This window comes from Maniola hyperantus, chromosome Z (genome assembly GCF_902806685.2).
Source record: "Maniola hyperantus chromosome Z, iAphHyp1.2, whole genome shotgun sequence".
Taxonomy (NCBI): Eukaryota; Metazoa; Arthropoda; class Insecta; order Lepidoptera; family Nymphalidae; genus Maniola; species Maniola hyperantus.
Window position 1 is genome coordinate 7215061 of NC_048564.1, and position 16260 is coordinate 7231320.

A 16260-nucleotide genomic window follows, 5' to 3' on the forward strand; every position below is an offset into this window, starting at 1 on the left:
TTTACACTTCACATAAGTCATGTATTACTAATCATGATAAGTAACGCGCTTATTAAGCCAAGGAAGTGTGTGGGTCAATACAAAACAATATTAGCAGAACGCAAGTACCCATGTGAATATGGGTTCCTAACAACAGCGACAATTATACAGCGTTAGGCTCCCAGCCGGGCAAATAAATTACTTTGCTCACAAGTGTACAATCCCAACCACAGCGTTGTGCATATAAATATATGAATGTGATCTCATATTTTTGCATAGCAAGTAGGGCCGGCTCAGGGCCGGTGCGGTCGGTGCGCCTTATCCAGGCCTCGGACGCCGAATCATACTCAAAAGTTCTCCCCCATTAGACAATATCACAAAAAAAGATGCGCTCGCTCCGCTTGCGCTTTACAACGCTGACAACTGTATAAATAAAATAGTTTTTTTTCCAATTATAAGTAACTCGTTTTATTTCAGACATTATAACATAGGACTATCCTGTATAAATAACAAAAAAAAATGTTTTTCTACTTGATTTTTCCTACTTTCTTTTAAATCTTTCCGAGATTCTTTATATAAATAGTAAATTTACGCGCTCGTTTCGCTCGCGCTTATTGGTATGAGCTGATAGTAATTGCATACTTTTTGTGGAATAAAAAAATCTTTCGGGGGTCTAAATTATAAAGGTGCAAGGTTTTTCAGATTATAAGTACCTAAAATATAGATGTGTAAAAACATGAGCGAAAAAATGCAAGTTGGGAGCCTGAAAGGCGCCAAAATGGAATTTCACTCCACTGGCAAAACTGACACGTGCCGACCCTGATAGCAAGTGTTCTGCGTTATTCTGGTAGTCTACACCGTCGAGTCAACGTTAAGATTGTTAGCTTGATACACGGGGAAATGGCCCCGCTATCATATTTCAAGAGGCTGAGCAACTTACGTAAGACATTTTTGTTACATTTCGATATCTTCCTCTTCTCTCGATTGTAATGAACATTTCGCATATAACCCCTGTATATAATGGCTAGCGCGATATTTCAAATATGACCTTATCCAATTCGAACAGAATAATAATTGCTAAAGCATGCCACCGCTGTTTGTAATCCGTACATTAATAACAATATATGTATCAATTAATTACTATTCCAATCGGATTATATATCTATATTTAATTTATATCCACAAAAAAGTGCTCGTGGAACTTGCAGCTGTCTACGCTGGCGTATATGAGTCATTCTTGAAATGTCGGTAAATTCTTTTTGTTTGGAAATAAAAAACGAAATTGTTTATGCCAGAACTTTGTATTCTTTGTAAAAGAACAACATACTGTTGTACGACACGTGACTAAGAAACCCAAAAAGGAAATATTCCATGAAAGTTCATGTCGAGTTCGCTGACAATGTTACATACGAAGTAATATAATTCGAAGTTCCAAAAACCCACGATTCACTGGAGAAATTAGCAAGTAACATTCCGAATTACTTTCTGATAACTAATCCTTAGCAAGTAGGCAGTTGCCTTGCATAATGAAGATGAGAAGGGCCTGGAGAATAAAGTTATACCTGGTAGCGGCAATAACCATCACAATCGGCAGATCCTTAATCCTGTTTGAGTAGTACAATCATCTGTATTAGTAGTATTAGGTTATTTGTTTTAAATTCAGATATAAGTTAGCCCTTGGCTGCAATCTCACCTGATGGTAAGTGACGATGCAGTCTAAGGTGGGAGCGGGCTAACCTGGAAGGAGTATGGCAGTTTTTATTAAACCCATACACCTTTGGTTTCTACACGGCATCGTACCGGAACTCTAAATCGCTTGGCGGCACGGCTTTGCCGGTAGGGTGGTAACTAGACACGGCCGAGGCCTCCCACCAGACCAGACCAGAAATTTTAGAAATTATAAAATTCCAAATCCCTGCCAGGAATCGAACCCGGGACCTCCCACTAATAAGACCACAGCGCTTACCACTGCGCCAGGGAGGTCGTCAAAAGGTATTAGGAGTTGGGAGCTGGATAATAGTGAGAAAGTTTCTAACTGGTAGCCACAATATCCATCCACAATCCGCAGATCCTTAGACCGACCTTATCATCAGGTGAGAGATCGTAGTCAAGGGCTAAAATATACCTAATCGAAAATAAAATGAATACTGAGCTGACTTTGATAAAAAAATTGAGAATATGCTAGGATTTAGCAAAAAGATTAAGTTTAAAAAGTTTATCTTTTGCCTGATCCGATGATTTGGCGCGGGTATTAAGAAAGAGGAAAGAAAGATAACTAAATTATTCTTTTTTTTCTTTTTTTTTTAATAGAGAATATTAGCCATGTTAAATGTCTAATATTCCCTTTTCCTCTCCAACTAAGCGTCTGGCTTGTGCTAGGAGTAGGTACGACAATAGTGCAACGGGCGGGGTTTGAACCTTTCGGTTTTCAGTCCAATCCTTTACCGGTTGAGCTATTGAGGCATAAATAGGATTCATCTTGTGCTGCGAACATAAATAAACTTAAAATTAGTAGACAGCTGTAGTTTGCAATTAGATAATTATTTAAGAATATTATATGTTATATATAATATTATAACACGTAAGTACTTTATTTAGTGTGCGATTTTTAACAAATTTTTAGTTCTATGTTCTTTTATTATAGTATAGGTATTGTTGAATAGTGAGTCCGTTACTAACTACGTACACGTCCGTTACTAATAACTGCTTTTGTACACACTTTTTTTTTTGGAGAGTGACTAGTTTTATTCATGGCTTGTATTACTCAGTTATCAATTATTGTCATAATCTGTTTTGTGTGTCCAATAAATAAAAATAAAATAAAATCTTTAGTTTATGTGTTAATTTGCCTGTTGCAGGTAATAGCGGCCGGCAAGCCGTTCCAGGGTAACCAACTGGCTCCACACATGCTGACTACGCAGGGCAAACAAGTTCTACAAGGCCAAGCTGGTGAGACAAGCAAAAGTTTATTATTTAGCCTTTTTCGAATTATTACTTAATCTTCAACCTTTATCTTGCTATTATTTCTATTGTTGTATATATAATCATATTCCCTCTAAACGTCACATTTAAGTATGGTAAATAATATAAACAGTTAGATTTATACTTTTTGGAATATTTTTTAGGGATTATTCATACCCCAGTGCCGTTTGGCGAAATGTTTTAAAAATGCACTGAATTAGACTAGAGGTTAACAGGTGCCCATTATGTGAATGCTTCCGATCATTATTATTTCAGAAAAAAATATATCATCGTTACTTAGATTGTTACCAGCCAAATCATCAAATTAATTTGTATTCAGCCTAAATCTTTCAATTACTAATAATTGTATTTGTTTATATCCTCTCATTATAGTAAACTATTATTTTCTTATTTCTCATAGTAGTACAAGGAAACAAATTGAAGTGTGAACTGTAACACTATTCAGTTTACAGTTAATTTTACAGGTCTAACTACATATCAGGAGCAAGGTTTATAAACTGTTTGACATGACTTTCGTTTTTCTTTCGAGTCTCGTGATACGTTAAACATGTGAATGTCTATGTCTTGATTTTGTTAGGGGGTAAAGTTTTTCTTTATTTACTTTAATTGGCAATGAAAAGGTATGTACGTTTTGGCAAATGGAAAATACCTATTCGATAACAGTGGTTACCGCTAATGTAGTAGAAGAGTTTGTCTAGATAAGACTATTTACTTTGGTTATTTGCTTTGGTAAACGAAATTTAACACTAGAATGATATGTGCACGAGCTTTAAACTTACAAGCAGTGCGATAAGCTTCGTGGAGTCGCAAGCTTATAATTTTTCATAGAAACGACACTTAAATTCATTATCTTCAATTGTTTACAAAATGCTTTCAAAAAGTCATTTAATTTCATGCAATATTTATGATATTTGCGAATAGATAAAAGTTTCAACAGACAGAGCATTTAAATCTTTTTCTTATCAACGAGTATCCAAATAAATCGTCTCATCCGAATAAGCTCTTTTTTGTATTGATATCAGTTATCAAAACTCAGACTTTTTCTTTGTTTATTTATATGAAGCAATGAGCACAAGGGCGCATCGTACAGTTAAAGTTGGATGTATTTTAGCAATTATTTCTTGCCACTCTTTTTTATGGCCATGCTTCAAACATATAAACTAAACAAAGATAATTTAAGTTCCATTTCGGGCTTTGCCAAAATGTACTTAAATTATGATTAAATTTATTTCGGGCTTTTTCCTTAAATCGATTGAATTAGTGGTTTTAGTCAAAATTGTAAGGTAGCTGATGCTTAGCAACGGTAGTTTGAATCAATATATTTGCAAGTGCCTTTTTGGTTCTGCTTTCACACAACTGTACAATTTGTTACGTCACCCATTTTTCTCAATCTGCATCTCTCATTACGTTTATTTTTGCAAATTCATCCTTCTAAATCTAAATAACTAAATAAAGGCAGGAAGGTACATTTTAATTTAGAGATGAATATCTTTATCATAATAAAAACGTATACATTAATAGATATTTTAAAAGGAACAGAACTTTGAAATAAAATTGAAATTGAAAATGCTGAAATTATTTGGAGACATTATTATTACGACATTACAAAAATATAAACTAAGCAAGGTCTCTGTTGGCTAGGTAAATGAAAATAAATTAAAATATATCCGCAACTCTGCTACCCGCATTTTTGAAAATAAACATAGTTGAAGATTCTAGTGCATTTTATATTACACCAGTTACATTGCAATTCGATTAGTGGATGTGAACGTGCTAGTTTGAATGACGGTGGTATTTTTGATTATTATTAAAAGATATTTGCGTATGAGTATGACTACAGCAGACGTATTTTTGTTTTGTTTAAAATAGCTCAATTTCCGGGCTACACGACGATTCCAGCTATTCCTACAACGCAGAACCAGACTTTCGTGTTCAGTCCCTTAGGCGTAATCAACTCGCAGCCGAGCATTCTGCCTGCGCACTCGCAATCCACGGTCAGCATTGGGCAGCAGCAGAAAGCTGGAGAAATGCATAAGGTGAGCTCATTAAGATATCAATTCTACAATCGTTTATACGTATGATGTGGTATACTTTATCAAATACAGATGTATTAAAAACGAATGTAGTTTAATTCTTGATTTATTGACATAAAATAATTCGTCCATATTATGAATCAACTGTTATTACAGTTTAGTACCTCGTAAGAAAATAAATTTGGACTCCTTATACCTATTATGATTTTTAGATTGACACTTTAAATTTTCTTGCTTAACAAATTATTTTTTCATACACATCTTCGGTATCTGAACAAATGTTGATTGCTTATCAAACTAGGTGATGAGTGGAGGAAAAGTAACGGGTGCCAAAGTGGGCGGCGCTACACAGACTGTGCCCGTACAAGCTCAGTGCGTGCAAGTTTCACAACCAGTACTTGGACAGCAGCCTCAGGCGCAAATCATCAGTCCACTGCAGGTTTGTCACGTCCTTGTCTACCGCCTAACATGATCGCCACAAAACATTTCACTATTTTATCGGCTTTCTCTAAAGAACAGTAGGTTTCTTGATTCGATAAAATGACATTTGAGCCTATTTTAGCGTTTTGACTATCGTGAGTGGTACTCGTTATAAATAATACACATGTAGTACGCCTTAATTCACTTGTTTGTTGAAGTATGCTCGACTAGTTTAGAACTGCGACACGCAAGGCAAGCTGTGCTGCAGCTAGTCGGGCATACTCCGAGAAACAAGTGAGTTAAGTCGATATACATATACCTTTTGAGTCCCATCCGACTCAATATCGTGGTGTTTTCGTGGTAGTCATGTCAGGCCTGCTTAAATTTATAGTTCTAGCTTTTTTGTGCCCCAAGAAGAGTGCAAAGTCAGTTTTCTTGCGCAAATCGGTGGTAGATTCATTAGTTTTCTTGCTTAAGTATTTGTGTAGTAAGCTTTTGCGAATTTATTTGATTGTAACTAATTTGATGCAATTGAAAGTGCAATTCATGGCGACTGATTAATTTTCCATGTCTTAACTTTTATCCCTAAATAATGTAGTACGATGAAACTAGCATGAGTCCAAATTATGCTTGTTTCATAGTACTAAATTATTGAATTATTTATTATGCTTCGCTTCTGTGTTAGTAAGAAACAGCGATTACCAGCGATATTGTCCTTGAGCCGAAACTTAGCATCGAACTTGTGATTGTAATATTTCAATAATTGCCAATGATTCATTGGTGAGTTTATGATGCTTTCACTGAAATTGTGGATGTTAACTAAAATAAAATCCGCCCTTTTTTAACAAAATAATAAAGAAATTAGCTTTAGTTTGAAGTTTACGTAATTAATTATTACCACTACATCAGTATTGCAAATTCAACTATTGATAATCAGAAAGTGTACTATAGTACCCAATTTGAATAAATGATTTGACTGACTTTAAAAAAGTTGTAAATACTCTAAATTTAACTTAGATAAAGACATCAGAATCGACGCCACTGCTTTGTCGAAGGTTAAGAAAGGTTAATATGAGCCGGTGTTTGCAGACTGGCAGTCAGACGATGCAGTTTGCGCCGTGGCAGATCTCGGGGGCGTTGCCGCAAGTGTGGGCAGGCGGCTTGCAGGCGGGCACTCTGCCGGCGGGCGGCCTACTTGCCCCCAACCCGATCTTCATCAGGGGCACGCAACCCGACGCGCAAACCTCCATGTTCATACAGCATTCGCCGCAAAACAATGTACAACATAACAGTTAGTATCATTTCAATTCAACTATGATTTAGACTGAGCGCAGCCCGTCGAACTGCAACAGAGCACATTTGATGGTGCATCAAAGAAAATTGAAATGTATAATTTAATGCGTAAAGTTCATATTTGCATCATAGAGTGTGTGGGCTTGTGGGAAGTTATTGCTTACCAATAAAACCAAAAATGACTTATGAGAAAATTAATTCTGTTTTTAGAATACTACACTTCCGCTACGAATTTTAGTCGCCTTGCCTAGTTTAGTCGAATGAATAATTGTATAATTCATTCATTCGACTAAACTATCTACTTCGCTGCAGTCTGACGGGCTGCACTTCATCTGACTCTTACTTTATACTACTTTAACCCAGTCCTGATAGAACTGAAAAAGGTTTCAGATATTTAAATATCGACCTTATCAAATTAACTATCCCCAATATTTAAATTTTTCTTAGCTAGATAATTATAGATTGTATATTCTTAAACGACGTATCCATAATAACGTTTAATAAAAATATTAAACTAGAATGTTGTGCTATCAATGATTTTGATATATGTACCTTAGCATTGCGAATTGATATTATTGTATTTTATGTTTCGATGGTGGTGTTATGGCTGCAATGCGATGGTTTATGCACGCGAGTATGTATGCATCTCTCACCCATATTTGTGTATTTTTGAAGTAAACTAATTTTAGTCCGCGAATACGCCTTTGTGAATTTAGGTTTTTTCAACTTGATACCTCCTCCACGCTTTCTTAATAGAATGATCTTAAAAGACAGACTGACGGACAACAAAGTGATGCTGTAATGGTTCCTTTTTATCTTTTGATGATCGGAACCTTAAAAATGCACGTTGGTGCGCAGATGCCACAGTGTCATGCGCGACGGTGACGACGGCCAAGCCCCGCGCGGCGGCGGACGGCATGGCCAAGGCGCCGCGGCCGCTATCCAACATCCTGCCCTCCGGCATCCGCCCTGCCGCCTCCGTGTCCACGCAGACCAGCGCCAACCAGGCACAGAACCAGGTATGCTATGCTCAATCACACAAACGACTCACAGACAGTGACAAAACACACCTTATACTGACGTACTAATATGATGTGATATGACTTATTGCTCGCTCGATTGGACCTAGTTACGCTAAATATACCAAGCCACATTGCATTGATTTCTAAGAAATGACGTTTAAAGTTCGATTTGTTATTGAGCATGGTTTTTTTTTCATTATAGACACACAATCACACCTGACTGGAAGTGATGTGGCTTAAGACTGACTGACTCACTGACTGATTTATCAACGCACAGCTAAAACTACTGGACGAATATAGCTGAAATTTGGCATGCAGATAGCTGTTATGACGTAGACATCCGCTAAGAAAGATTTTTTTTTAAAAACCCTTAAATATAGGGGTTTGAATTTTGTGTAGTCTACGCGGACGAAATCGCGAGAATAAACTAGTTACAAATATTTGAGAAATATTTCATATGGTTACAGGCTAAACAACGGGGTAAACCTGGCGTCCGATCGCCGGCGCCGACGTCCAAACAAGACGCGGCCAACCAGACGAACAAGATGCAGCATCAAATGCAGCAACCGAAGCAACAGTGAGTAAACGGGCTCGCCTAGCCCGCACACCGTACCATGTAACTAGTACACAGAATCAGAAAGGTTACAGTAGGCCCATTGAATACAACGCGCATTAACTTGCACTCACACATAGACGTGTGAGATGCCAGCTCAGCCTATTCAAGTCAGCTGCCATCTGGCCGACTTCGGCGCTGTATGCGACGTATACGCATACGTTTGTATTGAGTGAAACTTCTGTTATCTATTCTTTGTGCCCTTGTGTATCTTTTCAAATACTACACGACTACTTTTTCATTACCATAAAATTTTGAGGGCCGTAAAAAGTGACTCCTCACTCGCCATTAACTCTATGGGTCAACTGTCATGTCAAAAGTACGGTTCACCTTTAAAATAAGGACTAAACTCGTACTTTCGACATGAAATTTGACACAAAAAGTTGAAATGGCACGTGAGGAATTAAATTTTACGCGTTATATTTAAGTTTTGGCTTAAGTCACTTTTGTGCTCAAGTTGAGATTAGTCTAGTTTGAGAGCGCTTCGCCTACGCCCTTAATAAAGCTGTAGTTGCTGTAAAAAAGGTTTTACCAATTTAACTCTTATTTTGTTGCGTACCAAAAAAACAATCGGTATTAATTACCCAGTATGTGATGTCACCTCACTAGAAAATTACCATCTCGACCTGATGCATAGAATAATAGCAATACAGTGGACCCCCGGTAATCCGGCACCCCCTGTAATCCGACATGACAATCTTTGCTTTTTGATTGAATAAGTTATAACTTGTACGCTCCACCACCATACCATACCATAGGGTATTGTTTTGATTCTTATTGCTTAGTTTGAATTGGAAGTATGATTAGTTTGATGTTGAAGTATGATTTCTACTTCAGAGTAGGTACCTATGTAACATATAGAATCTTATCATTGGATCTGTAATTTGTCGGATTAGAAGGTACTCTTTTGTAAAAAAATCCGGACTATAGGGGTCTTAGGCAGTACTCTATAATCCGACAAATTCGATAGTCCGACACTGCCCTGCAAAATGTTCGTCGGATTACCGGGGGTCCATTGTATACGTTTTCGATTTGAAGTATGTACTATGTACGTAGATTATCAATACAGTATAGATAGAATTATTGTTATTATTTATTTATTTAAAGTTTTTTTTACTTTCTGCTTGATTATATAATTTTTGACTGATTTTTCAATCTCCAGATAAACTTTAACTGACGGATCATTTTGGCCGATTACCAACACAAAATGTCTCAAAATGTCATGTATCCAATAAATATAATTTGGCGATTGACAAATCAGCCCTTAATTACAGTCCCTTTTGCAAATATTACATTTATTTAAAAAATAACACTAAACATTGCACTGCTTATTCATTATAGCTATGTTTATTTATATCTAACAAGCATAACATATTTCCTATGCTATGTTTCAAAAAAGTTTTATCAAAACAGAGCTTATGACCACATTCCCAAGATTTCCTAGTTTGTGCTTTTCTATTTTCGATATTGCTGAATATCTTCCTTCCCTCCGTCTATCCTTTCTAGGCGTCACACGATTGGTGTTTTCTTGGTTTATATTTTTTCTTCTCCCTAACTTTGATGTTCTCTCTATAAATGTTGCACTATATATTTACAAGTTAATTGTATAAATAATCAAATAATATTTTTTGTTGATAAGGTCTTCCACCAAATGATTTTCCCAGCTATGGTAAGAAAAAAATCTTTACCATCAGTACTAAACTCTACAAGATAAATGCCCTGCTATCGCAGGTGCAAATGAACTTTTACCTTCATACATGTACTGGCTTCAAACTCTAATGATAAATATATGTTTGATTTCCATTTTCCAGTGTGAAGATATACATAATTACATATATGTATAAGACCCTTTTTAACTTAGGTATTTTAACAACAGCAATGAAGGAAGGTAGGCAGATTTCGCTTTAGATAAAATATTTTGTTCGTCTATTGATATTTTGTTTTAACACCATGCAGCACACTACAGTTCGTGTAAATATGTACCGTTCAGGCTGACAGTGTCTAGTCTCCTAGGATGTCTCGTATGCTAAAATGCCCAGTGTCCTCCTACGTCCAGTCCCACAATGTCCAGTGTCCTAAAACGTCCAGTATCAAAAGGTCCACTTACCAAAACATCTAGTGTCTCAAAATGTCTACTCCTACATTGTCCAGTCCTTTATTCTCTAGTCTCAAAATCGTTTGATTTAGAATTTAAAAAATCGGTCAAGTGCGAGTCCGACTTGCACACGAAGGGGTTTACAAAACTTTTTTAATTTCGTAGTGGCCATTTAGAAATTCTTATTAGATGCTAGCTGATGCCCGCGACTTCGTCCACGTGGAATTAGATTTTTAAAAATCCGTGGGAACTCTTTGATTTTCCGGGATAAAAAGTAGCATATGTGTTAATCCAGGGTATAATCTATGTCCGTTCCAAATTTCATCAAAATCCGTTCAGCCGTTTTTGCGTAATTGAGTAACAAACATCCAAACATCTAAACATACAAACATCCACACTTTCACATTTATAATATTAGTAGGATTTGTTGTTATAACGGTAACAGATATACACATTATGTGAAAAGTTCAACTTTCTTACCTATTACGGTTCACGAGATACAGCCCGCTGACAGACTGACGGACAGATGGACAGCGGAGGCCCCATTGGCACGCTACGGGTATTATGACCATGTTATGGTACACTACACATATTTTCTGGACACTAGTCATTGTGTGTGCACTACTGGACGTAACAGGACATTGGGCACTTTGCATACTAGATATTTTAGGAGACTGCATATTGTCAGCCTGGCCGTTATGTAGACAGCATTTAAATAATTATTATAACAATCAACCGAATGTTTTTGCTTGCTCATCAGTTCATTTATTAATAATATAATAGTTAGATACGTGAGTCACATATTTAAAGTACAAGTATGCACGCATTGCGAAATCTACCTTACTTGGTCTAAATGGCTGACACGCAATTTATTATAACTCTATACTGAACTGACTGGGCTTGATTCACTGAAAATAAAATGTATGAGTGGAGTTTTTCGTACTCGCATTTACAAGATTATCTCTTGGTACAAGAATGATTAAAATCAGTCCACGCCGTTAGTCTTTAGAGTGCCACGAAGGAACGAAAGCCAGTCATATATAGATGTTGAACACATAACCACTCCTTTGCGTTGCGTAAACGGGTAATAATGGAACTCTAAGCGAATTAAAACCGTCGCCTATGGCTCAGGTGATTCTAATTTCTAACGTAATATAAATATAAATATCAGAATAGAATAGAATAAACTTTTGCAAGTGCTTTAGAATCGCCAAAATAATTTGCCAGTGGTGCGGAATGCCGTTCCTACCGAGAAGAACTAGCAAGAAACTCTGCGGTTGCTCTTTTCAAATGTTGAATTTACATTAATGTTATGCCTTGCAGCACTTTTAATATATTTCAAATATAATATATTTCCATCAGGTTGCTGGTTATGAACTCAGCTGGACAGATGGCGCAAATCACAAGCCTGCCAGATAAGCAGCCGCTCAACAAGAATATCCAGCAACAAAACCTCTTGCAGCAACAAGCCATGCAGGTGACAACTGACCCAAATCTTTTATACTTCAGTATAGGAACATTTAAGGAAAACATCCACCAGGCGGGCCAGGTTGGGCCGCATTGCAACGCAAAAATCATTCTGCTATACATTTTATATGAAACTAGTCGACTAGGGATAATACATAAATACAAAATGCTCGCCGCATCGTTGCGGCCCGACTTTTCAACCCGCGTCCATACCATCAGAAACTTGCATCCTGTCTTTAAAGCTGCATGCAGTGTAAATATTTTCGTCACAAATTTTCATATATTTTTTTTTTAAAAGGAACCCTTTATGATGAGACTATAAAAGTACGCCCATCCGTCGGTCTGTCACACTTGCTTATCTAATTCTTTCGAAGCTACGGAACCCTCGGTGGGTGAGTCTGGCTGAGATCTATTGTGTGGGCTTTGACTTTGTTGACTTGACTTAAGTTTCAGTTAAAACGTGACAGATTTATGCCAGCGATATAACGGTGTCTCGTTTTGACAGTGCCTGAGTAAAGTCTGAGCAAAGTCTTCGTGCGCTCTACAACAGCTTAACTCTCTAGCTTGCACTTGGCCAGTTCTTGAAATAAAAAATTCTTAAGCGCGTTTGTTGACTTTGGGATTGGTATAAACTTCAAGGTCGCATAGCTATAAGTTTTCACTTGTATCGGCGGTCCCCAATGAATGCCATTTTTTTATTTTATGTCATCTAAAATGTGTGCATTGACGCAGTATTTTGTGCGTACAAAGTTTTATTGATGTAGACGCAGAATAGAAGAAAACAACAAAGATAAGTAAAGTAAAGCTAAACAAAAATTTTCACGGATTAAAAAATATTATAACAGCCAAAGGAACAAACTTCACATGAAACAAGTTTCAGCATAAAATATTTTATTGACATTTGCCTGAGTTGTCTAAACAAAAATGTTTTTTTACATATGCTGTTTTACAATCATTACGTTTCTAATGTATTCCACAGCAACAACAACAACAACAGCATCAGCAACAATTGCTCCATCAACAACAACAACAAACTCAACAAATGGTTCAACACTATCAACAACAAGGTAAATAAGTTACCACTTATATAGTCCGCGACAGGTTGACAGGGCAATTGGGGTATGAGGCGGGGGGGACGCACCGTGAGGGCCGTGTGGGTGTGCGGGGTGTTCCCTCCCCGATTGCCATCTCGACCTATCGCCTACTATACGAAATGTGTTTGTTTTTAATTTATATTTAGATTTGTCGTTTAGATAGTTTTATCATTGGCGTAACTTATTTATTATGTGTTATTGCGTTCATTCCACTGAAATGGAAATATACAAGTACGCTGGAAATAGTCGTTCACTTGTTGACAGTTGTGTCATCACTCTCATCACTAATATTTAGTTCCGAGTACGCTCACATGACGCTTACTGCTGCTAGCAGCGCCAAAATGGCAAAAATCATGTTGTTTCAAAAACAGGTTGGCAATCGCAAGTACAGCGTACTATTTACATAGTTAGAGGTCAGTGGTTCCAACTCTTTAACATTCTAGAAAATCCTTGAATTTTATTCTACGTGACATGACGATGCCACCAAAACCTCAATTGTTTACGGATGTAAAAATGCTTTGTCAGTCAAATGATCGTGTTCGGTCGATTTTGCAAATACTATGGACATCTTATGTTTTTTTCCCCCACTATATTTATTCATGTGCTGTAACACAACGGCGCAGTTTTAAATTGCTTTTTTATACTTGTACCAATTTATTCAATGAAGACTCACAAAATCATGAATTATGGGACTAATATGACAAAATATGTGTTTTGAAAAGTTTGCTGTCCAACTACATTAAACCAGGTTTTCATTTCGACCGTATTTCAAGACGGAACTCTTTAAGAAAATCAGTCTAAATTCTTCTGGGGCACTGTTACAAGTTCGCAGATCTTGAAAATTTTGTTAGTTTTCGAAATATTTGATTTAAATTCTGTATTTCCGATTTATATTTTACAATGTTTTCGCTACAGGGGTTTTGATTTCTAAATGTATGGTGAAATAGATATTGAATTTCGTTTTTGAATACTATAGAAACTCGTATAAGTACTCTTTCAGTGAACATCAGATCAATTAATTTATGAATCTTTATCCAGGACTAACGTTGGGCATGCAGCAGGGGACTCTGCCCGTCGGTTCCGTGTCTCAAACACTGCCCATGACAGGAATGCCTCAGACGATTTCTATGGTACAACAAATACATCCGGTAAGAAAATCCACAGAATTTTTAAACATGTTATGCTCAGTGGTGCTAATTTTTATCACAATGTGACTAATCATTTTGTACACATTTTTTTAACTAAATTAAATCTGCACTCTACAAGTCTTTAAGTAATGCTAAGCTTTTCCGCAGCGAACATAGTTAAAAGGAAAGCTCCATATTTAGACCTGCCAATTTAGTTTTAGATTTGAGATTGTGTACAATAGAATTAGCCACACTGTGTCGTGTTGTAAATGATAGCATTCCTTTTAAATCTAACAATTTTATTTAAATCAGGGGTATGGGACAAACGAATAGTGGATATATGCGTTTGATCATTATGTCCATCGACCGGAAATCATATCACAACTATATGACTTGACTTCACCTGTGGAAGGACAGGAAAATTGAAAATTTCTCACGGGATTTTTAAGAATTGAAACTTAAGCGGACGAAGTTGCGGGTATCTATCTAGTAATTAAAAAAATTAAAAACCTAAATATGCACGAACATTCTAAATTGCAGAATTCATTGGTTAGGTCAAGTCAAGGGACGTCACGAACAACGGTCAGCAAAACAGAATCGTTCGATAATGATGTACGACGTCAGCGTATATAATATGATAGCGCGGCAAAATTGCGGCGTTTAAATCGTCCGGTACTGATTGCAGTTTTAATATTTTTTTGTGATAATTATTATGGCGGTGTAAAATAACAAATAAAAAAAACTTTCATATACTTTGTTAGTATCCGTGTCTGATATTCTCTGATAGAGATAATGCTATTTAATAAATTAAATTAACGAAATTGAACATTCTACAGCTGGGTAGTATGTCCCAAGCGGGGACCCTGTTGGGCCAAATCAGTACCAATCAGCAACCACAAAACGCTTCCCTCGCGCAAGTGCAAGCGTTACAACAACAGCCACAGGTAAGTCCTTAAATAAAATTTATTGCATCTAAAATAGTTACAGAATCCAATAACACTATGAATTAGACTTGTGCTTGTGCCATACCGGACAAGCTGTTGGTTGGTTGGCTGTATGGCAGTTGATTATTTATAAAACTTACAAGGACCTCTCGAGCAGTCGCTGTCAATTGCTATCGACTACTTGAAGCAGTCAGACTGACTTGTTAAAATTTAATATCTCTTACAACCTTTTAATGAAATCGTGGCGTTTAACTAGAGTAACCTTATATACATTCGATAGTAAAATAATCCTTTCCTTCATACGATGTATAATTGGACGGAGAAAAAAATAGCCATATCATTGTACATGCCAGCATTAAGTTATGATAGAAATTCTGAACGAATTCTATTTAACATGTTTATATTCTTTTTAGACCTTAGTTGGAAGCGGTCTTGTCCAGACCTCCGTCGGCATGGCGGTACAACAGCAAGCCGGTTTGAACCATACCACGCCTATGCAAACGGTAAGTACCGTTTCTTAAAATATATTTGATTGAAAAAGAAAAGCCATGCAATAATGACCGCCTCAGAACACCTTTTGTTATATGTAATTTCTTAAAAGCTGTGTTGCACACAAGCAAAGTGGATTTCAAAGTCTTTTGTGACCTCCAACTTTTTTTGAACAAAGTAATCTGTCTAAAGCTTTTTTTGTTTACACAGACTTATTAACATGGGGGCTTTATATGGGATTTCGACCCTTTGAGCTGGAATAATCACTCCTCGCATTGGAGATATTTTCTGATTTTTTTTGATTATCATAGTATACTTTTGCGATGTCATGTCATGTCATTTTGACATAATATGGGTTATGATTTGATTGTGGATTGGAATGTTTTCCTGAAAACAGGCTGAAAATACGTCTAACTAGCAAAATCAAACAAAATTACTTTGTTAAAGGGTGTTTGGCTTTTTTAAACGTGTAACTATTATATGAGCTTAATAAAACTTAACTATTTAGAAATTACTGCTATATATTTGAATAAATGGATGTAGATGTAAGACCAAGTAATTTTTAACTGTCATGTCTGCATTGCATGTACCAACAAAGTACAAACGTTTTCGTAAAACACTATTAATATAAATGCGTGCGAGTAAGCATAATGGTATGATTACTTAGACTGTATCTATTCGACCCCTATATTTTTGTGCCTA

General features: G+C 36.5%; 1 protein-coding gene across 5 annotated transcripts in view; it reads left to right on the forward strand.

Moving 5' to 3' along the window:
* LOC117995795 (polyhomeotic-proximal chromatin protein-like) overlaps positions 1-16260 on the forward strand; it is a 55226-nt gene that overhangs the window by 17350 nt on the left and 21616 nt on the right. For all 5 annotated transcript variants that reach the window (XM_069509014.1, XM_069509016.1, XM_069509018.1 and 2 more), the window contains exons 9-19: positions 2838-2928; positions 4831-4997; positions 5296-5433; positions 6504-6705; positions 7566-7726; positions 8197-8306; positions 11800-11914; positions 12884-12971; positions 14037-14146; positions 14962-15069; positions 15483-15572. In XM_069509014.1, the coding sequence (XP_069365115.1) occupies positions 2838-2928; positions 4831-4997; positions 5296-5433; positions 6504-6705; positions 7566-7726; positions 8197-8306; positions 11800-11914; positions 12884-12971; positions 14037-14146; positions 14962-15069; positions 15483-15572 (1380 nt within the window). The remainder of the gene's footprint in view (positions 1-2837; positions 2929-4830; positions 4998-5295; positions 5434-6503; positions 6706-7565; positions 7727-8196; positions 8307-11799; positions 11915-12883; positions 12972-14036; positions 14147-14961; positions 15070-15482; positions 15573-16260) is intronic.